At 39.8% G+C, this 27,081-nt stretch overlaps 1 protein-coding gene across 2 annotated transcripts in view; it reads left to right on the top strand.

Annotated features, from left to right (window-relative positions):
• PTPRG (protein tyrosine phosphatase receptor type G) overlaps positions 1-27,081 on the top strand; it is an 807,880-nt gene that overhangs the window by 706,688 nt on the left and 74,111 nt on the right. The window contains exons 14-15 of one of the 2 annotated variants that reach the window (XM_074284228.1): positions 8,101-8,187; positions 25,132-25,223. In XM_074284228.1, the coding sequence (XP_074140329.1) occupies positions 8,101-8,187; positions 25,132-25,223 (179 nt within the window). The remainder of the gene's footprint in view (positions 1-8,100; positions 8,188-25,131; positions 25,224-27,081) is intronic. The other variant, XM_074284229.1, reaches the window with a different exon arrangement.

Raw genomic sequence — 27,081 nt, 5'->3', positions numbered from 1 at the left:
TGCAGGCATATACATTTTTAGAAATTTCACCATGTGTTAGGGCTTCCTCATTAAGAGCCCTATTCATGAAAACAAGTGATTTCTGTTGACATCACATTTTCCCCCTGCCTTGATGTTGAGTAGAATACAGTGTATAATAAATACATGTGGATACAAAGCCTGAATGAGGGGGAGAGGGGGGATATTCTGACAAGCACACAGATGCATGTGAAAATCAAGCACAGGCCATGCTAACTGCCCCTTCTCTCCCACCCCCCCACGCACACATTGTTTTGTTGAGTTTTTGTCCATGGAAGGGCTGACCACATGTGTGCCTCTCTGGGAAGCTGCACCCACTCCCTTCCTGTACTCATTCCCACAGTGGCGACAATGAGAACGTGGCGCCGCCGATCTCATGTACACATCTCCCTCCTTCCATCTGCTCTGGCAGCAGCCTCTTCCAAGTAGCTCATGGCTACGTTTGTTTTAAACACCCGTCCCGGGGGAAGGAAAGGGGGAAAAAACCAGGAGGGAGAAATATGCTGCAAGAAAGCTTTCATCAAATGCAGGCCTGTGAGTAGCTGTGGAGAGATCAAAGGCAGGTGGCCAATGGGATAGCCTTTGGGAGGTTTGGAAGATGGGAAGCTTCACCAACTTAGCCATACACTTGGATTTCTCTAGAATTTTGGGACTGAAGCAGGCTTACCTAGGGATTCCAATCCCAGCTCTGCTTCTTCAGTGACTGAGTGACCTTAAACAAACACTTCATTTCTCTGATTCTCATTTTCTTCATCTATTAAATGAAAGGAATGGACTTGATGTCCAGTCAACTCATGGGTCAGCCAGTATTTATCAATTATGATGGCAAGCTTTGCAAAGCACTTTACATATATATTGCCTCATTTGATCTTCACAACCATTCTGGAAGGTAGTTTTTATTATTCCCATTTTATAGAGGAGAGAGGTTCAGCGTCTTGTCCAATGTTCCGCCATTCTAAGAGAGAATTCCCATTTTACAGATGAGAGAGGTTCAGCATCTTGGCCAACATCCCACAATTCTAAGGAAGAATTCCCATTTTACAGATGAGAGAGCTTCAGGGTCTTGTTCCCACCATTCTAAGAAAAAGTTCCCATCTTACAAATGAGAGGTTCAGTGTCTTGTCCAAGGTCCCACCATTCTAAGGAAGAATTCCTGTTTTACAGATGAAAGAGGTTCAAGGTCTTGTCCAAGGTCCCACCCACGATTTTAAGGAAGAATTCCCATTTTACAGATGAGAGAGGTTCAGCATCTTATCCAACGTCCCACCATTCTAAGGAAGAATTCCCATCTTACAAATGAAAGAGGTTCCATGACTTGTCCAATGTTCCATCATTCTATAGAAGAATTTGTTTTACAGTTGAGAGAAGTTCAAGGTGTTGTCTTAGGTCCCACAATTCTAAGGAAGAATCCCCATTTTACAGATGAGAGAGATTCAGGATTTTGTCCAAAGTCCCACAATTCTAAGGAAGAATCCCCATTTTACAGATGAGAGAGATTCAGCATCTTGTCCAAAGTCTCACCATTCTAAGGAAGAATCCCCATTTTACAGATGAGAGAGATTCAGGATTTTGTCCAAAGTCCCACAATTCTAAGGAAGAATTCATTTCTTAGTAATGCTAAGTCTAACATTCCACCCTCTATACCATCTAGCTGCTGATCAAGTGCCTACTATGTGTCAGGCTCTGTTTCAGGCACAAATACAAAGAATGAAATGATCCCTCTTCACAAAGAGCTTGTATTCTGATGCAAGTAACTGCAAATACATATCAACAACAGGCAGGATAAATTTTAAGTGAACAAATACAAAATTATATGAAGGAGTTCTGTGGATCCCACAGCACCTGGGAGGGGCAGAGGTTAGGAAAGTGTTCCTGTCAAAGGTGGCACTTGAGCCGCATCTCCAAGGCAGAGAAGGTCACAATTCTATGATTTTTCACCAAATAACGGGGCACGGGAAGGGAGCAAGACGCAGCCCTCGCTGAACAAAGGATTGATTCTCCCTCTTTCTCACACAAATGTAGTAGGCCCAATTGGTGTTTATTAAGCACCTACTATGTGCTGGGCAATACCAGGTGCTGAGGGTACAGGAAGCATATGAAACAATCCCTGCTCTCAAGGCCTTTTACTTCCTATCAGAGGAGAGAATGTTCATATGAAAGCACATCCAGAATAAATACCCGCTTATTTTAAATGCATGAGAGGATCTGGGGGACTCTGAAAAGATTAGGAAATCATAGTCTTTCTTCATGGTGACTAAAGATGGCTCGCCCAGAGGTCTGAGGTTCATTAGGACAATTGTCTCCTTCAGAGCCTCTGTCTGGGGAGGGTCCTCTGTGGAGGGGCCACAGCTGTTCTCCGGGGTGGCTGATGGGGCTTTCTCTGCCCTTCAAGGCCTGCAGCTGTGGGCAAGGGGGGGCCCGGGTCATCTGCTGGCTGAGGCAGCCATTCCTTTGCAAGTTTCCCCTCAATAACCATTTCCCAAACGGCTACTCGGGGCCCTTTCAGAATTCACAGGCGCTGCCCGTTGTTATGGCAACGGCCCCCTGCTGTCAGATTGGCCCTGAGATGCCCGTCAGAGCTTCTGAACAGGCAAAGTTCTGCTCATTAGGCAAAAAGAGAAGCAAGATTCACTGCCTCCAGCAGATGCTTAAACACACTGAATGATACTTTAAAGATGGGATTAGGTGGGATGGCTTGATGAGCTGAAGGAAGAACTCCAGGAACTTCCTGTTCCCTGAGAGCCCCTTCTTTAGTCTAATGATTTTCTTTCTTTCTAACCTACCTTGCCCCACAACACATACCCCTTTTTTATTTTAAGGAACTCCTTTTATTATTCTTTTTTTGGACCAGGCCTAATTAGATTGCTATAATAACTCCTGGTAGGGAAACTCCCTCTCTCTAAACACAGGTCAGCATCTTCCCACAACTTCTACCCACAAGTTGTCTTAGAGGTCTGAGAGGTTGAGCAACCTGCCCATCATCACACAGCCACTGTGTGTTTGGAGCCAGGTCTTTCTGAATCTGGGACCTAGATTGTTTACTTTACCTTTACTTTTCTCTTCACAAGAGCTTTTTTTTCTTTTTTTCTTCCTTTTATTATTATTATTATTTTTTTTTGGACTAGTGATTTAATTAGTATAAGGAACTTCCACTTTACCAAGAAAGCTCTGAATGAGGCCTACAATTTATTGATTTCCTCTGCCTCTAGCCCCACTCCCTTGTAATCATAGATTTATATCTCAAGGGACCATCTAGGACATGACATACATACATCCTTATTTCACACATAGGCCCAGATAATTTATTCAAAATCACATGGATTATGGCAACATCCCTTAACCAACTCCATTGCTCTTTTATTGGGTAAAGGGGCAATGACTTGTCTGAGACATGACTTAAATCCAGTTTTTCCTGACTCTTGAGTCTAAGCTGCTTTAACGGATTGGATGTTTAAGTCCGAAACAACTTTAGCCAAGAGATCAAGTTGTTACTTGGTGACTTTTGATTCTAGAGGAAGTAGTCAGTTTTTTGATGGAGCTGAAACGGTCTGTTCCTTAAACAGAAAAGCTGGCAGTGTTCACAGAGGAGGGGAGGGTTGGAAAGAAATCTCAATATTTTTGAGAGCAAAGTGGTTCATGCTTTTGTGTCAAATTATCAGTGTACACCAACACATGCAAGTTTCCTTCCTCCGGGTGAACAGAGCATTAGGGCTTAGTACATTCATAGACTTCCAGCAAAGAATGTTCTCCCATGCAATTCCCAGGGATGTTCTGCAGAGGGAGGCAGAGGAATTGCTGACTACCCACTCTGTGACTTTCTGTCGTTCATGAGTTTGTTTTCCTTAGTTTCTTGCATTCCTGCCAAGCACCTTTTTCCTAATGCAGAGTCTAAAAATTATGGGAATAAATTAAAATTATTTGAGGGTCATGAGAAAATGAAGGGAGGAGACCTGAAAATGTCTGGGAAAGAAAGAATTGGTCCAGGGAGTAAAAAGCCTGTGAGTGAATTGCAGAATCACAGAATTTCATAATTAGAAGGAAGCTTAACAACCATCTGGTCAAACCATATCCAAAACGAGTCCTCAAAACAACCTAGCCAACTAAATAATAAATGCCCTAACATCTATCTGTTATCTATCTTATCCATCTAATCTTTTATCATGTGTCTTTGAAACCATTTATCAAATCATTCACCTCCTCTCTAGCAACTATTTATCAACTATCCACTTGTATCTATCCAACTATCCTTCTATTTATCCATCTGTCTATTTATTCATGACCGTATATCTATCTGCACATATATATCATCTATCTTACTACTTATCCCTTCATCTATCTCTACATCTTTACATTCGTCTTTCCTTCTAGCCTCCATCTACTCTTGGAGTTTTTCGCTGATAGTCCATTCTTCCTTGCCACGCCTCCCAGGGAGTCTGAGTTTTCCCATTCTCTTAGTATCTCGTCATTGTATTAAAAACTTTCTGTTTGCTCATGTTTCTAGCCTATTCTGCTAGTCCCTTTCAGTACTCTTGACCAGTGTAGGTAAACACTGAGTTTTTCTCTGCTATTTTTAGAATGTCTCTGCCCTGCTGCAAGTCTAGATGGGATACCTGAATTCTAGTCCCCCTTTTTTCTTTCTGAAAAATCGCTGGCCCAGGATAGGGAGCTGGACCCAGAACTGGGATGCTGCTCCACCCTTAACCTCAGTCACATTTCTGCATCTGTCTCTGGGAGGCACAGTTCCAATGGTCTTGGCACCTCACGGGTTCTTTGCCCAGTAAACCCTCCAGATCTACGATTTTTGTCCTTATCCTGTGCTCTGGAGTCCTGGATTCTCTCCATCTGTCTCTTTATCTGTCTCTGTCTCTCTGTCTCTGTCTCTATTTCTTTCTCTCTCTCTTCGTCCCTCCCTCCTTCCTTCCTTCTTTCCCTCCCTGTCTTTATCTCTTTCTCTCTCATTTTATCAAATCTTTGTTTCATCTGATGTGCCTTTTCATATCTTCTTTTTTTTCTCTTGAAAGTTTTACTTATATGAAAAATTTTATGTTCATACAAAGAGAGACAGAGATAGTGAAAAACAGAGAAATGAAAGAAAGAGATAAAGAGAGAGAGAGAGAGTGCTAATGAGCACAAACATGCAAGCAAGTAAAATCCCTGACTCTTTCAACTTGTTCTCATTCTCTGCATTCTGGAGATTCTCCAGTTCATTATTGACCTTCTTAAAATGTATTTAATAATAAAAAATGGTTACCATTCAGATAAAATATTTGGATAAAATAATATTAATAAAGTCCTGACATCTAATATTATTGAAATAATAATGTTCAAATAAAAAAAGGCTTATTATTGTAACATAGCAGATGTTTCAAGAATTGAAGTAATTAAGAAAGATCACTAATATAGAGCCCAGACAGTTGGCCTTGATGTCAAGAAAACTTGGGCTTCAAGCTCCTCTGATACTTCCTCACTTGTGGCCATGTCCTCCAGGCTCCTGGACTTACCATAAGATTCCAGATTACTTGTTAAGTGCCAGTTGGTTTCAGTAAGAGGGAGTTTTGCAAGGTGGATAGAATCTGGAAGTCCTGGGTTCCTTGCACACCTCTGACCCTTGAGAACTTTATGACTTTGGACAAGTCACTTATGCAGTGTGTAAGATAATATGGTTGAACTTAAGAACCTCAAAGATTCCCCCCAGCCCTAACTCTATGATCTTATGATCCCATTAGGGATCCCCTACCCAGGTGAAAGAAATCACAGTTTGAGATTGAAATGATAAAAAGTGAATCCGTAGAATTTTGCAAAGAAAGAGTTGGCCATACGTAAACTAGAAAAAGCTTGAATGGTGTTGTTTGAGCAGTTCTTAGGTTCATATTTCAGGAAAAGAACTTGTTTTTCTTTGGTTTTGTTAGGGAGAGAAGCTGGGTCATAGCTTTGTCCCAGATGACTTGGTTATTTGAATCTGAAGGGGGGGGGAATGGGGCCAGAATTAGGGACACTAGTGATGTTGCTTTCTTGGATAATCTTTATAATCTGAATCACTGAATTCTATCAGCATCAGAGGCCAGAAACTTGACAGGGACTTCTGCACTGTTTAAAATTGTAGAGTCCAGGATTCTGGATAATCACAACAATATGGTTTTTTTTGTTTGTTTTTTTTTTTACAACTACAACAATAATCCCCAATGTTTATATAGTACTTACTATGTACCAGTTATTGTATTATGCACTTTATAATTATTATCTCATTTTACCCTCACAATAGCCTTGGGAAATAATTGCTATCATTATCCCAATTTTATAGATCAGAAAACTGAGGCAGACAGGTTGAAGAAATTAAACAGGATCACAGAATGAGGCAATGTCTAGTTTTTCCTGTTCCACTGTGCCATGTTGCTGGATATTCAACCATAGTTGCACCAAGAAAAATGAATGAATGAGCTAAAGCCCCCTTGTTGCTGGGAGATCCAAGTTCAAGTCTTGTCTTTTACTTTAACTTGCTACGAGACTGAGAGCAAAAGGTTTACTGTCTCAGTGCCCCTAGGCAAGACTCTAAAAGTAGCTATTGCTGCAATAAGATAAGCCAACAGGGAAATCACAAATTAAACAATTGTGGGGTGAAAACAGCATTCAACTTAAAATCAGAAGGCTTGGGTCTAGTCCGGACTGTTAGCCCCACTCTCTCTTGACCTTGGCCATATTATTTAAATCTCCCTGAGCCTCTTTTGCCTCATCTATAAAATTAAGGCATGAATATTTATCCTTTTCCCTCACAGTTTGGTTGTGACAATTATTAAATCCCTGTTATGTGCCCAGGTGGGGCAGCTAGATGGTACAGGAGACCCTGAGTTCAAATGTAGTTACATGATGATCCTGGACAAGTCACTTAATTCTCTTTGCTTCAGTTTCCTCATCTGTAAAATGAGCTGGAACAGGAAATGGCAAACTGTTCCAATATCTTTGCCAAGAAAACCCCAAGTGGGATCACAGAGAGTCAGGCATGACTGTAATGACTCAATAGCAAAATGTGTCAGGCACTGTACTAAGACCTCGGAATACAAAAAGAGCCCCCCCCCAAAAAAAAAAATCCCTGCCCCCAAAAGGTTCCCAGTCTGTTAGAAACCATCATAAATAATTGATTTAGAACTTCAAGGGGCTTTAGAGGTCATAGGTCACACCCCTCTGTTTTATAAATGAGTAAAGTACAAAGTAAAGCCCAAAGTCACCCAGATTGTAAAAGCCAGAGTAAGGATTAGAATCTGAAATTCTCCTCCTCCTCCTCTCTGAATCCTGTTCTCTCTGCTTGTAGTCATGCTGCCTATCCCCTCCCTTGTCAAGTGCTTTGCATAAAAGTAAGCTGCCATCATCATCATCATCATCATCCATTAATTCATTTCATAGAAGTTCAACACTTACTAATTGATGTCATTTAACTTCTGGCTGTCTTAGGCTTCTCATTTTTAAAAATAAGAATAATAATAACACCTCCCTCATAGGGTTTATGTGAAAATCAAATGAGATAATTATGTAAAATGCTTAGCAAACCTTGAAGGTAGGTAGGAAGTAGGTAATGGTATATATACATACATATATATATATATATATATATATATATATATACACACATATGTATATATATATATACATATGTATATGTACATCTCTGTAGACATATATATGTATGTATTTATATTACATACATTTTTGTTATTATTAATAATCTAATTTAGCTCCATTTCTTTGGCATAGCCAACATGAAAGATAGGTTCTACTCACTTCAGTTGTACATTTATTAAATGCAAATACAGGCATGTTCATTAAAAGAAAAGTCTTTCTTCTATTCTGGGATGAATAGATCTAATCATAGACTATAGCTAAAGTGCCCTCGGTGCATATATTCCCTTTCATGTTCTCTGGTTTAGCATAAAATAAAACCCAAAGCTTGTATTTAATACTCTTTTATAAAAGGAGGCACAATGATGGGACATGGGGCATGTTTATGACATAAAGGGTGAAGCAGAACTCTCGGAGCCAATTGAAAATCCTGTTTTCTATACCTTTTCTCTTTTGTTTTTGTTTGTTTAGAGGGTGTAACAAAATAAAGTCCAAGGGCTCTCCCAGACGTTTCCGTGAAGTGCCTTCTTCTGGGGAGAGAGGAGAGAAGGGGAGCAGGTGAGGGCAGTAAAGCTCAGGTGGGGAGTTTCGATCTCCGGGATGGGCTTGTTGAATTCATTTTGTTTGTTTGTTGCAATGTCATGTGGCTGAACCTCCTGAACAGCTCCATGCTACACATAAAGCTGGTTTCCCGTTCTCTCTGAGAACGGGAGTTCCCGGCAGCTTTGGAATAACTGAGATCTATCTGATATTCTGCCCTTTTACTGCTTACTTCAATGAATGCATTTCTTCCAACCCCTTTTTTTGGTGGGAGGGGGGATCAAGGGGAAAGGCATGATTTGGGGGAGGGGGTGTTTGCATCCTGTTCTTCCCAAGTTTCAGGTGTTTGCATGTCTCAGAAGTTTTCCTTAATCAAAATGATGCATGCATAAAGCTTTACCCTAGGAGAAAATCTTAAATGAATCTCTCTGAATGACATTAGTTAATAATTAGAGGGGAGAGGGGAATGAAATAGAGTCAGGAGTGGAAAGATTGACCAAATGATGATATATCATCTGTTTTCAAAGCCGGGAATGAAATTTGGGATTAAGCAGATGTCCTGGCTAAAATGACTGTAGTCAATCAACAAGCATTTGTTGGAAGTCAGGTTAGGCACTTGGAGGAATGATGAAAAAAGGGAGAAAGAAAGGAAGGAAGGAAAGAGAAAGAAAGAAGGAAAGAGAGAAGGAAGGAAGGAAGGAAGGAAGGAAGGAAGGAAGGAAGGAAGGAAGGAAGGAAGGAAGGAAGGAAGGAAGGAAGGAAGGAAGGAAGGAAGGAAGGAAGGAAGGAAGGAAGGAAGGAAGGAAGGGAGGGAGGGAGGGAGGGAGGGAGGGAGGGAGGGAGGGAGGGAGGGAGGGAGGAAGGAAGGAAGGATAGTTGGAAGGAAGGAAGGAAGGAAGGAAGGAAAGGATGAAGGAAGGAAAGGATAGTTGGAAGGAAGGAAGGATAGTTGGAAGGAAGGATGACTAGAAGGAAAGAAGGAAGAGAAAAATAGAAAAAAATAGAAATAGAATATAGATAGAAATAGGATAGAAAAAGAAAGAGAAATAGCCCCTGTCTTCAAGGAGCTTATATTCTATTTTAGATTCATTAGATATTCATTAGAAATTTTTTTTATCATCCTGGACACATTAGAAAATTTTTTTATCATCCTAAAATGCTCCAGTCATCTCACATATGATGATCCGAACAGCACAATTAAGAGATTTAAAAAGAAAGGTTTATCTCAGATGACCTTAGACAAATGTTATTTCTTATTAACAAGCTATATTAGCTCATTAGGTTATATTATGATAGGGTAAAGTCAGACTTGAAGAATTTCTCTTAGCATTTTACATAGGTCACAGCACAATTTATCTTTAAATCAGAGCAAAACTTTTTTTTTTTTTTTGATTGGCTCAAATAGAAAGTATTCTGTGGAAGTTAAAAATTAATGCATAAGTAAGGGACCAATTTCTTTCAAATGCTACATGTAATGGTTTCCTCATAAGACAATGAAAAGGAAAAGCCATTACAGAGCAGAATGTAATTATCTCCCCTGAAAACTCTTTTATTTTTTTAAGGATTCATTCACAAATCCCATTTCAGAATTCCAAAAGCAAATCTCAAATGCTATTCTTTGAATAACACAATCTCAGGGCTAGAAAGCACCTCTCTGGCCTTCTAATTGCCCAAAGGTCTTCTCTGTGGTATCTTCCATAATTGTTTTCATCTATCTTTTGCTTGAATAGGAATATGAAAGCCCACCACCTCCCAAGATAGTCAGTCCCTTTCCACGTTGAGATGGTTCTAAGTAGTCAGAACTCCTTGCCTTTGCCTTCTTACAATTTCAATCCATCACATTTGACCCTCTACGGCCAAAGAGAATAATTCCTCTTCCTTGCAATAGCCCAAGTATTCAAGAGGTTTTAATGTGGAAACGTCTTTCTGCATAGCATTGCCTAATTCTTCAACAGCCTCTTAGAAAAAGAAGATTGCATTTCAGTCTTAAATTTCTTAGAAAGCCCAAAACAAAATTTATACAAGGTGAGAATTCTAAATGTCTTCCAGGTCTAATGGTTTTGAGTCTTTGGTTGCAACTAACTAGAACTAGTCAGTAGAAGACTGGAAAGTTCCCTTTCAATCCTATGTCCTATGTCTTGTGTTAGGATCAGAAGCCAAAAGAGGTACCTTGCAGATGAGCAAACTGAAACCAGAGAGGTCATTACTAAGTAGAGCAGTTCGGACCCTAGCCGCTACTAGATCTCATTTAACTCTGTATCTTTGTGTCAAATCCAAAGAGGTTGCAGGGGAGCTCTATTTGACTCTCTGTACTCCGAACCTGCCACTAGACCTCAATTAAACCTAATTTCATTTAGATACTCCTTATCTAGCTCTCATCACTTAGACCAGATAAAGCAGGGTAAAAGATCCAATATTCTTTCCAATATGTCTTCAGATCTGTCTCTTTTGATCGCACTGGCTCAAGTCCATGTAGGTATCTGCTAAGTGACCGTGTTAGGTGTTACTGCTACAAAGACAAAGTCAAAAGCAAACCTGCTTGTCACTTGAGAATACCACATGTGCACAGGCTAAGTCAATACCACATCATTTCGGGAGTGACCAAGCACTAATATTGAGGAGGATCGAGGTCAGCTTTCCATAAAAGACACCATTTCCTGTGTAGGACCCAATCTGAATGCAGGTGGATGATGGAAAGTGAGGTTAAGGGCATTGCAGGGATTTTAATCTTAGATCTTCCTGAGTCCAGATCCAACAACATATACCCAAGACAGAAATGTGTCCACTGAAGCAGTCTGTAACAGTGAAAGGTCACCAGTACCTCAATAGCCAGTATATATTACTGTTTAATAATATGTTTCTCTTTTTCTAGACAAGATATTTTTGGTTTAGACCGCATTTCATTGGCTTAAGGGAATTCCTAGTAAGGAACTCTCTCCACTAACACAAATGGGCGCCTGACCTGCAACATATAATCTTAGAGCTGCCCGGGGAACTGAGGTGCCAAGTGATTCAGTCAGGGTCACACAGCCAGTATGTGTCAGAGTTAAGCCTTAAATCCAAATCTTTCTGACTATGAGGCTGCCTCTCTCTCCATTACACAATCCTGTTACTCAAATGGTCCTTAAATAGAATTAAAGTGTGGTTTCTATTCAACCATCTTGGGCAACACTTATGGGTCTGACAGATGATGAGTAACTTATGAATGAAAGACTCGAAATAAATTGTGTTTATCTTCCTTGTCCTTCCACCCAATTTGTAGTAAATAAGTTGAACCGTCCCTTCCTTGGCCATTATCATTCAATGGAGTTTTACATAGCTAATTCTAAAACAGCTGGCAAAACCCAGTGGAGATTCCCCAAAGCAAAATCTTTTATCCTCTCGATGTATTCAGTCCAGATGCTCACCATATTTCCAGCTAAACACAAATAAAGGAACAGCTCCTCTATTTCAGTGCCTCCAAAGCTATAACCTCCTCCACCTCTTAACAGCTGGAAGCTTTGGGAAGTACAGGAAACACCCACCTCTCCTTGCCAAGTAGAATATAAAACTCTGAGCAGTTGAACAACTGTATCCCTGTCAAGGAGATGCTTTATGAAGTGGCCTTTGGACTGTTATCTTTCAGAAAGTGTAGCTGTAGCTTTGATCTTCCAAACTGTCTGTTGGAATTTCCGAGGCAGCTTAATGTGGAGCAGGAGGAGGTTCTGTTCTCTCGGGAGCTCTTCGGGGAAGAGGGAGGTGCATCATTTGTTGGTATTTCGGGGGGAGGAACGATAACGACAGGTAATTTTTGTCTCCCGGGACAGCTCTTGCCTTTGGACTCTGGCTTCCTTCTCCCTACAGTAATAAGCAACGGATGACATATTCTACCCAACTGAAACATGGAAATATCTGAATTTGTCTTTTCTCCCAGGTTCCAGTGCGTAGCTCTCTCCTTTCCCTCACCTCATTTGTCTTAAACCTGAGCTGTTTCTTTACAAGCTAAAGACAGGTCATAGGAGAAGTCCAGCTCTTAACTCAAGTATGGATCTGTATATTATCTTTACATAAGTAGAAAAAAGGGATACATATGAAGAGTTTTATAGAACATCTTATTTTAAGTGTCCTCTCTAATTAAGTGAAGTCTTCAGTGAATCAATCCCCTTATTTCATGAATCATAGTCCCTTTGATCAATGTTCTGTGAAAACCGCCATTTAGAGGTTAAGGTGTCTTAAGAGTTTTAAAGTCTCAGCCCCATGGCTTGTTTTTTAAGCTGAAACACATGACTGAAGGAAAATCAGGCACGTGACTGTTATTGCTTCATCTGTATTGAACAAAGCATTTATTCATAGGATCATAGATTTAGCTTGAGAAGGTATTGGAGAGGCAATCTGGTTGAACCCCCTTGCTTTGCAGTTGAGAAAATGGAGACCCTAAGACAGGGGTTCTCAAACTAAGGCCCACGGGCCAGAGGTGGCCCCCTGAGGATGTTTATGCTGCCCATCAGGTTATGGCAAATGGGCTGAGGGGCAGAGACAGTGTGAGTTTTTGTTTTTACTACAGTTCGGCCCTCCAACAGTCTGAGGGACAGTGAACTGGCCCCTGTTTAAAAAGTTTGAGGACCACTGCTCTAAGAGTTAATAGACTGACCAGAGTCAACAAGTTATAAATGACAGACAGAGATGATATCTCAGCCCTATTCTTCCTCTGGCTTCTTTCACATCCCACTATACAGCAATGTTTCAGCTAATATCCTTCTACATGAAGTTACAGATCGGTAGGAGAAATAACACATGAGTCTTCCCCTCACTGAATTTTCATCTGATCCAGCAATGGATACTGTGTTTGAATACAGATGTACATACATGGACACAGATCATTCCCATTTCTTTAGCTGTGTGATCTTGCTGGAGGATGCCCTCCCACCATGCAGGTGACAACTCATCCATTTCTTCTCATCACGTATAATTCTTGTTGTCCTTCCATAAATTCTCTAGCCAGCATGGAAAGTCCCTGCCCATGGATCTTTAACATTATGTGTGTATGAGTATGGCTGTGCTACCTCACTCTTAAAATTCAGGCAGTTACCTTCCTTTTTGAACCATAAATTTCCTCTGTAGGTATCCCTTATGCTCCCCTTCAGGATGGTCTATGATCCAGTGGAACCAGCCTTTCTGCTGTTCCTTGCACAATCTTCCTATTGACTCTGGGCCTTTTCACTGGCTGTCCCTTATGCCTCTCCAGAAGAATAATTTCCTGGATTTCTTGTTTCAGCTAAAAATTCTACCTTATATAAGAGCCTTTTTCCAATCTCCATAATGCAAGTGCCTTCTCTGTGATTCTCTGTTTATCCTACACACACACACACACACACACACACACACACACACACACACACACACACACTCACACACTCACACACACACTCACACACATATTGTTTGCATGGTGTCTCCCCCATTAGACTGAGAAAACAAAGTCTATTCTTTGCCTTTTTTGTCTATCCAGCACTTAACACAATGCCTGACACATAGTAAGCACTTAATAAAATGCTTGATTTGTTGTTATTGAATATAACACTCCTTGAACACCAGCTGTCTTTGGTAATATGCTTCCGCCCATTTATATACTCTCTTTGTCTCCCCTATGCCCTTCAGTTTTCTCACAAATTTAATTCTTTGGAGATGATGTTCCCAGATTCATAGTGATGTGGTATGACCAGAAAAATATTAGTGATGAAAAAAAATCAGGTTTTTTCTTTTAGAGATTAAATGGAGATGTTTCAAAGATTGTTATGACTTCTCCCAAATGCTCACTTCCCTTTAGTCATAGGACTACAGATTGAGACCCTCAAAAGGATCCTTAGAAGCCAATGAGATCAAATCCCTCATTTTACAAATAAGGAAACCAAGGCCCCTAGAAGTTAAGTAGAGAGTCTCATATTTAGGAAGTATCAGAGAAAGTCTGATCCCACGTCTTCCAACTCCAATACCTTTTCCACTAAGCCTCAATTCAGTCTTGCACAAGCCTGTGGTTTACTACAATAGCTAAGTTCTAGATCTCAGCAGACCTAACTCAATGGTCTATTGCAGTGGTCCTCAAACTTTTTAAATAGGGGCCAGTTCACTGTCCCTCAGACTGTTGCAGGGCCAGATTATAGTAAAAACAAAACCTCACACTCTCTCTCCACCCCTCAGCCCATTTGCCATAACCCGACGGGCCACATAAACGTCCTCAGAGGGCCGCATCTGGCCCGCTGGGCTATAGTTTAAGAACCCCTGGTCAATTGGAACCAACAGGCATTCATCCCCAACCTGGTTTTTCCAGTGTGGGTTCTTTGGTTGAATCCTTGAGAGCCTCATGCATCTCATTAAGGAGGCTTTGTTTGGAGATGGTAAGCACACCTCCATGATCCTGGCCAACAATGGCCTCTGGAGGACCTCGTTCCCTCATACACTAATATTTCTATTGCAAAAGTAAACATGAGGGGCAGCTAGGTGGTGCAGAGGATAGAGCACCAGCCCTGAAGTCAGGAGGACCTGAGTTCAAATCTAGCCTCAGACACTTAACACTTCCTAGCTGTGTGACCCTGGGCAAGTCACTTAACCCCAATTGCCTCAAAAAAAAAAAAAAAAAGTAAACATGACAAGTGCAGGAGAATGAATGGATAAAATGAGGAATAAGTAAGTAAAGTATTTATTCAGTATTCCTATGTGTCAGATACTAGGAGCTTGTAGCAAACGGGGCAATATTGCCCTCCGGAAACTTAAATTCTGTCTTGAAGGAGCTAGAAATAGGAAATGAGTCACAGTTTGGAAATAGCTGGGAAGCGACTTGGAGGCTTAGTTGCAGGTAGATAGAGAGAATATGAGAAATATAGAGAAAGATCACCTGTCACTGCCTCAGATGTAGAATCCATGATCAGGTACAAGGGCAGTGAGGAAAATGACTTATGTGTAGTTAGCATGGACACAAGTGACAACATGCAATGAGGATTTCAAGGAAGGAAAGGTCATTTGTGAGAGGGGGTGGAGTGGGGAGGAGTATGGCTGCATGCAGGCAGGTTCTGTAGAGAGATGGCATTTGAGCTGGGCTCTTTATCTCTTTATCAATCAAGTATTTTTATTATTAGATTTATATTATATATATATACTTATTTATATTTGTATTACATATAATTTTTAAATATATATCATATTTATTAAATACTTACTGTATACTATAGTATAAGAAAAGCGGAAATATATGGAAAGTTACAGGAAAAGCAGAAAGTAAAGGAAAGCAAAAAATACACTAAGAGCTTTAGTTAAACTGTTGTTGTTTTTTCCAACTCAATCCCTCGCATTGTAATTCAGCCTCCATACTGTGTTTCTAAATCACACTGACATTTTCATCTTTCCATTTGTAAGTGGCTAATATTAATACACAGTTTACTACAGCAAATCCACTTAGGAGAATAAATATTAATGAAATCACTGTGTGCGAGGACACGTGTAGAAATGGGTTTGCTAAAGAGTACACTATCGTAAACTTAAATGAGGGCAGTATATAAATCAGTTAAGATGGTTTAATTAATATTCATTGGCACCTCTATCCCACTGCCCATTTCTGGCCTACAATTAGAATTCCGAGACCCACTTTGTTAGCAAACTAGTTATTGGCCCAGTGTGGTTGCAGAACAATGGGGCTTAATTTGAAGTCGAAGTCTCGTGGCTACTCATTTCCATACATCAACATGGAGTTCCTGTGTTGGGCCAAGAATAGCGAGGGGCTGCCTCATCTGGAGAGCGTGCCGTGCATTGTCACGGTAACTGAGCACAGACCGCGTGTGTGTGTTTTGTAACAGACAAGAGAGTCAATTAAACACAGGAGATTGTCATATGTGTTGGTGGTGGTACGTGTTTTTGTGGTGAGGGAAGGGAGTGGAAGTGACAGTTTATTGATACAAGTTGACGTTGACTACATCATGAACAAAAGCTGTTCCCAGTGCATGTACTTAGCTTTCATAAGTTACATTTTTTCAGCTTAAAAGAAAGAAAAAAAAGATGAGAATCATAGTGAACATAGTGAACACTGGTAACTGTTGCAATCCAGATTTTACCTAGATCTGTATCTCCTCTTTCACCAAGAGGAAAGGAAAGTCTTGGAAGGCAAATGAGTTGGCTAACATCACACAGCTGGGTAGCCTCAGAGCGGAGAATAAAAACACTACTTACACTCCACCAAGATATCTCTTATCAGAGAAAAGATTTCTCCATTTTCAATCAATAAACTAGAATTTTAAAAAAATTTAAAGCACCTTTGGTGAGCATTTAAGTGCCTACTGTGTGCCCGAACATTGTGCTAAGTGCCAGAGCTACAAATCAATCTATAAACATTTATTAATTGTCTAATGCCAGTTACTGAAGCTAGCTGGCATAATGAAGAGAGTACCAGGACTGGAATCAGGAAGACTCATCTTCCTGAATTCAAATCAGATCTCAGACACTTACTAGCTGGGTAAACCTGGACAAGTCACTTAACCCTACTTGCCTCCGTTTCCTTATCTGTCAGTGAGCTGGAGAAGGTGATGGCAAACCACTTTAGAATCTCTGCAAAGAAACCCCCAAAAAGGATCACATGATCTGGAGAAGGAGATGGCAAATCACTTTAGAATCTCTGCAAAAAAAACCCCAGAAGGGATCACAAAGAGATGGCACACTAAAATGACTGAAAAACAACAACTATGTGTCAGTCACTGTGCTAGGTATTGGAAATATAAAATCAATCAGCAAGCATTTATTAAGCGCTTACTATATGCCAGTCACTAAAGATACTAAAATATGAAAAAAAAAGTCTTCTTCTTGAAATAGATTATGGAGTAGGGGGGGGGGAATGTATTCACATTTTTATACACATATAAAAATATGCAAAGAAAATACAAGATAATTGGAGGCCACTAGCAACTGGGGATAAGGAAAGGTCTTGTGGAAGAGGTGGCATTTGGGATAATGCAACAGAAGAATCATTAATATTGAAGCTCACACTCAGTCCTGTCAGATAGGTGCTTTTGTTCTCCTCACTTTACAGATGAGGAACAATCCTTTGCAAAAAAAGGTCACAAAGGTAGTGAGTGACAGAAGGGAGATTTGAATGCAGTTCTGTTGACTCTGAAACTCATATTCTTTCTCCACTGAGCCTCTGGACTCGGTAACCACTGAAAGAGTGAATAAAGCATCGAAATGTTCTTGACTTAAATTCTAAAAGATCTGGGCCTTGAATGCCAGTATTCAGCTTCTGGAGATTGAAAAGTTGAATGGGGCTTTAGGAAGTTCCAATTAATTCAAAAGGCTTCAAGAGGTTGCCTCCCAGATGCCAGCCAGCCTCAGCCCTGGAGTTCCTCTGGCTCTCGGTCTCTGAGAATGACTGAGTTGTTTTCTGCAAAATCTCTGATATATTTTCCATAACTGAGTCAATTCTCTGCTTTTGCTGGCTAGTGGAAAGGGTCTTACTTGGGTTTGTGGCCTATACGTTACTGCCTTGCAGCCTTTCAAAATGATCTTTCTCCAGTGAGTCTTGGGGTTAATAAGTGTCAGAAGGCAAACCATTATTTTGCTTCTCCTAAGGGGCTGTTGGGAGAGTTTTATTTTGTTTTCTGAATTCTGAAACAATTGCATATCATGAGAGTGGAAAGGGGGCACAGCACATACTGTTATTTGGGCTGAGGAAGAAGGGAAGACAAAGAAGATAGGGTACTACTAGTCTTGGCCTAGTCTTGGATCAAGGAAAAGAATATTTAATTGGTGGGTATAATCAAGATATTTATGTAAATATAAACACATACATACATGTATATATACAGACACATATGTGTGTAATATTATATTTTTATATATTACATGTAAACACATATGTGACATGTATTTATATGTACATATATATTTTATGGTTTATATGTATATGTGTGTATGTGTATTAATTTATAGATTCCCTTTTTTTTGTTGTTGTTGAAGCAACTGGGGCTAAGTGACTTGTCCAAAGTCACACAGCTAGGAAGTGTTAAGTGTCTGACACCAGATTTGAACTCAGGGCCTCCTCACTTCAAAGCTAGTGCCATCTAGCTGCCCCCCATAGATATCCTTTTAAAAAGATTTTGTTGCATTCTTTTGATTTAGCATCATCTACATTTCTCATAGAATCTCTGCCCCATCCCACACCTAGAAAGCATTCTTTAGAACATGAATTTTAAAAATATATTTTTGATAACGAAATTTCAATATCATTTATGTATTTTATAATCTGCATTTTACTTTATTCATTTAACAACCTGAGAAGGGGTTTATAGTCTTCACCAAACATCCCAAGTGATCCTTGGGCATAAGAAAAGGCTAAGAAGTCCTGCCGTGGAACAAAGAATAACAGGACAGGGACAAGGGTCGCAGGGTCATCAAAACCAGCCAACATATTGAAAAGGTCTGACATCATATGCAGGGTCTCACACCCATGGTCCTCCACCTCTGTGGAGCTCTATCCTTTTTAAAAATTGGAGAGTATAAAGGAAAGGTGAGATGTAAGTAAAATGGATTCTAAAAATTGTTTTAACTTTATCCCCTGGGGAAATAGAAAAAAAAGGGAATGAGAATAAAGTATAATATAGCCTCTGAGGTTCTTCTTAGCTCTGGATCTTTAATCCCATGAAATATGAACTGTGGATTAGTGAATGAACTTTGATTTATCCAATTAAAAATAACTCAATGTTAGGGACTCATGTCAGCCTCTTTTTTCTTTATATAAGCAAACTATCATTCAAAAGACTCTTCGAAGGCTGATGAAAAGTTTTCTGTGGTTAAGTTCCCTTTTTGCTGCCAAAGATCACAATTCTATTATACTTAGGTAGAATGTCTTAAGGAGTTCTGACCAAAAGAATTGATTGCTAGAGGTGAATGATCTTCTAATGAGGAGCTTCTCTGAATTTGCCCCAGCTGATCTTCTTGCCATTATAATACTCATCACCAGGATCATCTTGACAGTCTTCTAGCTCACTGGGACTGGCCTGATCCCAAATTCCTCAGCAGAATCTTGGAAAGCCCAAGTCACATCTCTTCCATGATGAAACATCTCAAGTAGGATTTCATTTGAATTTTAGAAAATACCATTTTCTAATTTTTCCTAATTCTTATTTATTTTATTCATAGAATCTTCGATTTAGATCTGGAAAGAATCCTGCATGATAAAATCTAAGCTAATCATTTTGAGATGAGGTCACTCAGGCTAAAGAGATGAATTCATTGGTCTTGGGACTCACAGTTCATATCTGAGTTAGGATTGGGGTTGAGATATTCCTGATTCCACATATAGAGTCTTATTTACTGTTCTACACAGTTCTAGATTCTAGAATCACTTCCATCCAGGAACGGGTGTTCAAATAGAGTTTATTGAGAGCAGCAGAATTCTGTTTCTAGTTACTTGTTACAAATGAAGATAGCTCCAAGTTCTTTTTCTTCTTAATTGTAAAATATCATTCAGTTAATTAACAAATGCTTATTAAGCACCTTTGATGTACAGTGGACTCAATGACAAAAGCGCTAAAAGTTCATTTCTGGAAGGAGTATGCAACTGAAAAAACCACATGTCCGCTGACTGACATATATAAAATAGAAACAGAGTAATTTGGGGAAAAAATGGTTGCAGCTGTGGGGAAGGAAGGAAAAAGGAAGAAATTAGGAAACTACTCATGCAGGCTGTACTTGAGCTATACTTCAAAGAAACCACAAATTCTAAGAAATGAAGGTAAAGAAGAAGTCCATCGCAGATATAGGAGACGTCCAGTACAAAGGTACAGAGGTGGGAGATGAGGAGTTATGTTTGATGCATAGCAGCAAGGAGTTAAGTTTTGCTGGACCATAGTCTTTCTCTTCCTGCCTATAGTTTATACTCCAAGCTACAGCTAAGATGGAATTATAAATAATAACTTCCACCTGGATCATATTTTGCTGCTTACAAAGCACTTTCTTTTTTAAACAAAATAGTATTTATTTTTAGTCTTCAACATTCAAACATGAACTTTGATTTATCCAATTAAAATTAAACTCAGTGTTAGGGATTCATGTCAGCCTCTTTTTAACCTTGTACAAGCAAACCGTCATTCAAAAGAAGACTCTTCAAAGACTGACAGTTTTAGCAAAACATTATATTCCAAATTTTTCTCCCTTTCTTTCCCCTTCTCCCCTCCCCAAGAAAGAAAGAAAGCCAATGTAGGTTAAACATGTGCAGTTCTTCTAAACATATTTTTATAGTTGTCATGCTGCACAAGAAAAATCAGATCAAAAAGGGGAAAACACAAGAAAGAAAAAAGAGCAAGCAAATAAGCAACAACAACAACAAAAAGGTGAAATACTCTGCTTTGATTCACATTCAGTATCTATAGTTCTCTTTCTGGATGCAGATGGCATACAAAGCACTTTCTTCACAACAACCTATTAGATCAGGAGTGCAAGATTGGGATCCCCATTTCTCAGATGAAGAAACAGTTTTGGTCATAGTCATATAGTATCTGAGGTGAGATTTTATCCCAGGTCTCCAGACTCCCAAGTGCAATGTTGTGTCAGTAAAATCAGCCATTATTAGGTGCTTGAAATATACCAGGAGCACTCCTGAATTTTAGAAACTGTACACATAAAAGCAAAATGTACCTGCCCTCAAGTAGTTTACATTCTAATGGAGAAATAACATGTGAACTCTAGGTACATAATAAGACAGGCAGAACAGATGGAAGATAGTCTCAGAAGGAAAGGCTCTGGTGGGAAAAAATCCTAGGTATAGACAAGAGCTTGAGCAGCAGAATGGAGACAGAAGTGAAGGGCATTTTGGGAAATGAACAGCTGTCCATTATGGCTGGACCATTGAGTGCCTGGACAGGAGGAATATAAGACTGGAAGTGAAGAGTACCATATTATTGAGCATCTTAAATGTCACAACAAGAAACAATAAGAATTGCTAGAGGTTTTTTAGAGCAAGAATGACATGGCCTGAAGTATCTTGAATGGAAAACATCATGTAGCACTGTCTTAGAATAGTAAGTAGAAGAGATTTCTAAGACATCTGATCCAACTCTCATATTTTGCAGAGGAGTAAACTGAGGCATCGAGAGGTTGAATGCCCTGCACTTTCATACCGGTACTAAGGCTCAAATGTAGGATTTAGGTGGTGCATCAACCTAGACTCAAAAAGACTCATCTTGTGAATTTAAATCCCACCTCAGACATTTCTTTCAAGTCATTTCACCCAATTTGCCTCAATTCCCTTATCCGTAAAATGAGCAGAAGGAAATGGCAAATCCCTCTGTACCTTTACCAAGAAAACCCCAATTATTATAAAGAATTGAACATGAATGGAAAACAGAGATACTAAATCTCAAAAGTAGTATTTGAACCCAAATCCACCCACTCAGGTCCCCCTGCATCCTTCTGCCTCCTGGTATGTTCCATTTAGTTTTCTTTCAGTGAAAATCATAGTGAAAATTTGTAGAAGTTGTGTATGTATCCTAAACCTCAAGAAAGAAACTTTGGGACATGTAAAGGATATTTTAGTGATTCATTACACTTTTTAAAATGAAAATCATGTAAAAATCCATCCTGTTCCTCCCCAGTTGTGTATCCAGTCAAATTCTTTCTCAGAGGAAGGATGTTCGGGTTTCATGTCGCACTAATCTGCATAGCACACCATTCTCTGGGCTCCTGCCCATGTGTGTCAGATGTGTATCTGCTGTCTGGCAATCACATAGTTATTTTGCCCCTGGGAAAAGCCATTAACAAAAGCCTAACACATGAGCTAGAAGAGAATGATTTTTTTCCCTCTACAAATGGTTTTCTTTCCAAGATGACTGAGCTATCGCTTCGCAGAGTTGTGAACTGTCAGACGGATATTTGGAATATGTAGTTTGACCTTTCCCAGATGCAGACATAACTAAACTAGCCCTTAAGTGAAAATAGGGTGCAAGACATTCATCCTTAATAGAGGAGTTGTATTTTAGAAATCTTGGAGGTAGAAGTCAGGAAGTTATGGCTCCATTTGGAAATGACTGGCTTCTTCTAGCAGCAGGAATTTATTTGGGGGACCCAACAAAGGCAACTTTCAATAATTGGGAGCCAGAACACCCCAAGTCCTCTGGAGCAGAATTTCCTTAGCACTGATGCCCCAACCAATAGTCTATGAGCTGTGTGAATTTCAGTTTCTTTAACAAATAAATTCTATCTTGAATCTTGTTTTAAGCTTCCAAAACACTCTGAGAATGGAGAGGGCAGGAGAAATTATCTTCCATATTGAAGAAAACTTTCAATTCAAAGTAGAAAGTGTCTATATTCTTCAGATGCCTCAGGCAATCTACTAGAGTTTATTGAATGCCTACTATGTGCCAACCATGGGAGATAGGTAATAAATAAATCAATTCTTCCCTGCAAGGAGTATATAGTCTCCTGGCAGGGAAGCATCACTTACGTTCTTGTTTTTTCAAAGCCAAGTTCAGATTTTCATGGGATTTCTAAGAAATTTACTGTGAGGGCTTGTTTCATATCCATTATAAGTAATTATAGACTGGTTGTTACAACAGTTTCTAAGTAGTTACACTAGAATAGGGAAAACAGGAAGGAAATATATAAGTATACAAAGAATAAGTACAAATAATGACAAAGTAGACACACACAAGATTTGGATTTCCTCAGTGCCATTCTGGCCTGGGTATTGTCCTGGGTGCTGGGGATCCAGACAAATGAAATGCTCACTTCTCTCAAGTTCTTCAGCGTGGCTGAGAGGAAACCACATAGACATCGAGAAACAAAGGAAGCCCCGATCCCATTTACATGGGATGTCTGATGAATTTACTCAGTAGGAGGTTGTTAAAACATCAAAGGCCATTTGACGTGTTTCATATTCATAAGTATTTTTCCTTCTAGGCCTAATCAATGTTCTGCACACAGTATCCAAAATAATCAGTCAATAAGGACTCGGAAATGCCTACTGTGGGCACGTGCTACAATTATGCAAAGCTCTAATTGGATTTTTTGGCTTTATGATTCTATAGCTTGAGAGAGCTCCTAATAAAGACACTGGCTCTCAGTGCAGATTAACATCCACTCTCTAACTTAGCATCTTAAAGAATTACAGATGGTGGACAACTAGATGGTGCAAAAGGACCTGAGTTGAATCTGGACTCAGACACTTAACACTTCCTAGCTATGCGACCCTAGACAAGTCATTTAACCCCAACTGCCTAATACACAATTTTTTTTTTAGACTTGCATTTGGGCATTGGGAGATAAAGTGAGGTCCCGGTTCCCATGGCCAGCATGTGTCAGAAGTTAGATGTGAAGTCATATTTTCTTGACTCCAAGACTATTCACTGTGCCCCATTGGAGCATCCAAAGCCCAAAATAAAACAATCCCTGCCCTCAAGAAACTTAAATTCTCTCTTTTACAAAGAGGCAAGATTTTTCTTTTTAAGAAAAAAAAATGACAGATGGTTCTTAGAGAACCTGATTTTTTTCTTCCTTTTCCAGTCTGAAAGAATAGTTTAGTGCTTCTTTGTCAGGCAGGTGTCAGGCATGTTTGGCATGCCAAATCACCCCTACTGGACTCCCTGGCAGGTGAGGCTCCTTCCCTATAGTGCTTAACTGTGAGATTGGTTAAGGACACTCTCTGAAAATAATCTTTGCTTTTAAAGAAAGAATGGGGGGGGAAAAAAAACCTCCCACTGTGAAAGACGATCTTTTCTGATTGCATGCTGTTCTGCTAGTCCTATAGAAAGCTGAGCTCACATAACCTGCATGACTGCCGGGGCTCTTAGGCCCCACGGAGACCCGCTGGAAGCTAAAGGAGCTGTTTGATTTTTTTTTTTTTCATTTTCCATCTTCTGATTTCAGAGCATCAGGATATGTATGAAGTGCCAAACAGGGAAATTCAGGTTACTTTTGATCCTCTCAAGAAATTCCCCTAAAAAGAAAAAGGGAAAAAAAAAAAAAAAAAAGAAGCAGGAAAGTTTGTTCATGATGACTCTTGGGGCTGTGGCCCTAATAAAAGCAAAGTTTTGGAGACTAAATTCATCAACTGAATACTCATGACCCACAGGACCTGCTAGGTGCACGCAGCCACATGCATCATGGAGGGGACCTCAGGAGGGCGTTCTCTCTGGAAGGCTCTGGCTATTGTTCTGAGGCCCCTGACTACAGCTCAGGGACCCTTCCCAATCCACAATAGCCACTCACAGGGAGGGAGGCTCATTAAATATTCACTTGGTGCTCCCAGCAGCTCATTAAGGCAGTGATGGGCAGTGACGCGGATGCTGGAAAGCCCAGTCCCAGGCAGCATCGGTGAGCACAGGCTTCTTGGAACTCTCCAAGCTTTTCGGTTCAGTGCCTGTACTAGGATGACCAGTGCTTGCTCTCTGCTTTGCCTTACATACAGGTAAAAAAAAACAAAAACCCAAAGGAGCTAAACCAGCAGACGGGCAGCTGGCATTCAGGCAGATTTAAGCTCTTAATAGAGATAGGGCCAGTCTGTGTAGCCTTTTTATTGTTGGGTGTAGTTGGCTGGTTTCTCCCTTGGTGAGTTTTTAGCACCTATTTGAATCCTTCTATAGCTCTGGGGGCCCCTAGCTTTGGAGCAGGAGGGATGAGTGAGAGCTATTGCTCTATTTGAGGGCAGTTTGGGGAGCTTTGGGAATAAGACTTTTAAGACAGAATCTCAAAGTTAAACCCACAGGAGTATCTTTATCTTCTCTCCATTTCTCCATTTATGCAGTAGGATTTTTATGCATGGCAAGGTCCTGAAAGGCCAAAAGAGGGCATTATTAAAAACCTTTGGTTTCCTCCTCCTAACTTATCAGATGATATGTAAAACTGGAGGAAAAATATTTCCTAGAAGATAATGAAAATAGAGGAAGCAGTCTCAACTTCCCTTTTCCCCTCACAGGATTTCACAGTTTGTGCATTTTTCTTCTACCTTAACAGAAAGTGTTTCCAAACGGCTCATTTCTATGTGGAAGATAGCAGCTCCCCTCGTGTGGTCCCCAATGAGAGCATTCCTATCATCCCTATTCCAGGTAAGTCGGGCCTCTCTCTTTCCAATGTTTAGGTTTTTTTCAGTGTCAATAATGATGCTGTGTGGTGTGTTCCTGCCTTGACAAAATAGTGTCTATTAGGTAAGCTTTATGAGCTTGTCTTACCTGGACTGCTCTTCCCTCAGGACAGTTTAATGAAATCAAATCATAATGTCAGTAATCTCAGCCCACTCCATATCTGCTATGTAATTGGACTCCCTTAAACTGAACAAAAAGGTAGAGCTCGTTATTAGCTCTGGATCGGGAATGAAGGGAGAAATGATAGAAAAACAAAAGGGTAAAGTCTTTAACTCATCTCGTTATCATGTGGCTAAATTTATTTATAATTCTTTCTGGTGTGGAAAAAGTACTGAATATATAGTCAGAGGACTTGAGTTCAAATCCCAGCTCTGTGTAAGGAAGTCACTCAATTTTTTTCTGGACCTCTGTTTCCTCAAATGTAAATGTAGATGATCTTGAAAGTCCCTTCCAGGTCTAAAGCTATGATCATATGATCTATTAATCTAAAAGTAATTAATAGATCTCAAGGGGGAAATGTTGGCTCTTGGACCATTTGTGTCACTAATTCCTAGGAAGGATAAAATGTGTTTTTTAGCCATCTTGGATGAAATCAAATCAAATGAAGTAGTTTTTGCAGAAATCTCTGCAAACTTTAAAGTACCATGTAAATGGCTTTTATTAATATAATATATAATTAATAGAATATACAATTATATTAACAGTATGTTGCAATTAATACAGTGTTAATATAATTGACAGCTAGGTACAGTAGATAGAATGCAGGGCCTGGAGTGAAGTCTCAAACACTTCCAAATTGTGTGACAGTGAGCAAGTCACTTAACCCAGCTTGCCTTAGTTTCCTCATCTGTAAAATGAGCAGGAGATATAAATGACAAATTATTTCAGTATCTTTGCCAAGAAAAGGGGGTCATGGAAAGTCAGGCGCAACTGAAATAACTGAACAACAGCTATTAATAAAATCATGAAAATGTTAACAGTTTATCTTTAGAGTGTTTACAAGTAGAAAAATTGTTTCTTTAAGCAAATCATTTGACCTTTTTAAACTGCAATTTGCTTTTCAATAAAATGAAGAAATTGGTTTCTGAGTTCTCTCCCAGCTTTTATCCTGTGATCTTATGTGAAGGCAGGTAGGTAATTACCAGGAAGGAAGGAAGGAAGGAAGAGAGAAAGGGAGGGAGAGAGAAAGAGAGGGAGAGAGGAAGAGAAGAAGAGAAGGAGAGGGAAGGAGGAGGAACTAAGACTCCCAGCAACTGAATTGCCCATGGTCAGCCTACCTAGTACCAAAGTTGGTAGATTGAGTCCAATGCCTTTTCTACTTCTGCATGCTGGCCAGGGAAAGAAAAATGATATATTAAATTAGGAGGTCCCAGAGGGAAGGTTAGCCAAATTTAATCCTTTTTTACTATTTTGAAAACGAAAGATGGCCCAAGAGGTAGAACCAAATATTTAGATATTGTTCCCAACATTCTCCTGTGAAGGTCAAGTTCTGATGCTGCTTGCTGTGAGTATGTTGTGCTGGCCCAAGCTACAATAGCTTCAGAAATTTTGGTAGAATTGAAATGTGAGGTGCTTTTCTGATTCCTTTAAACTTGGATGGAGCTTTCCCAATTAGCTTTCCCAATCAGCTTTCCCAGTCAGCTTTCCCAATCAGCTTTCCCAATCAGCTTTCCCAAATGTTTTTAAAGTACAATGCCATTTCAGTGTTTTCAAAGTTGTCAATGGTCTTAATAGTCACAAATTCCATTAAAACCCTTAAAGAGGTGGTTTGGAAGGATATACATACTACAGACCAAGGGTGTCCAACTCAAATATAAGCAGG

The sequence above is a fragment of the Sminthopsis crassicaudata genome, chromosome 1 (assembly GCF_048593235.1).
Source record: "Sminthopsis crassicaudata isolate SCR6 chromosome 1, ASM4859323v1, whole genome shotgun sequence".
In the NCBI taxonomy this organism is placed as follows: domain Eukaryota; kingdom Metazoa; phylum Chordata; class Mammalia; order Dasyuromorphia; family Dasyuridae; genus Sminthopsis; species Sminthopsis crassicaudata.
This window is presented reverse-complemented; position numbering and strand designations above follow the sequence as displayed.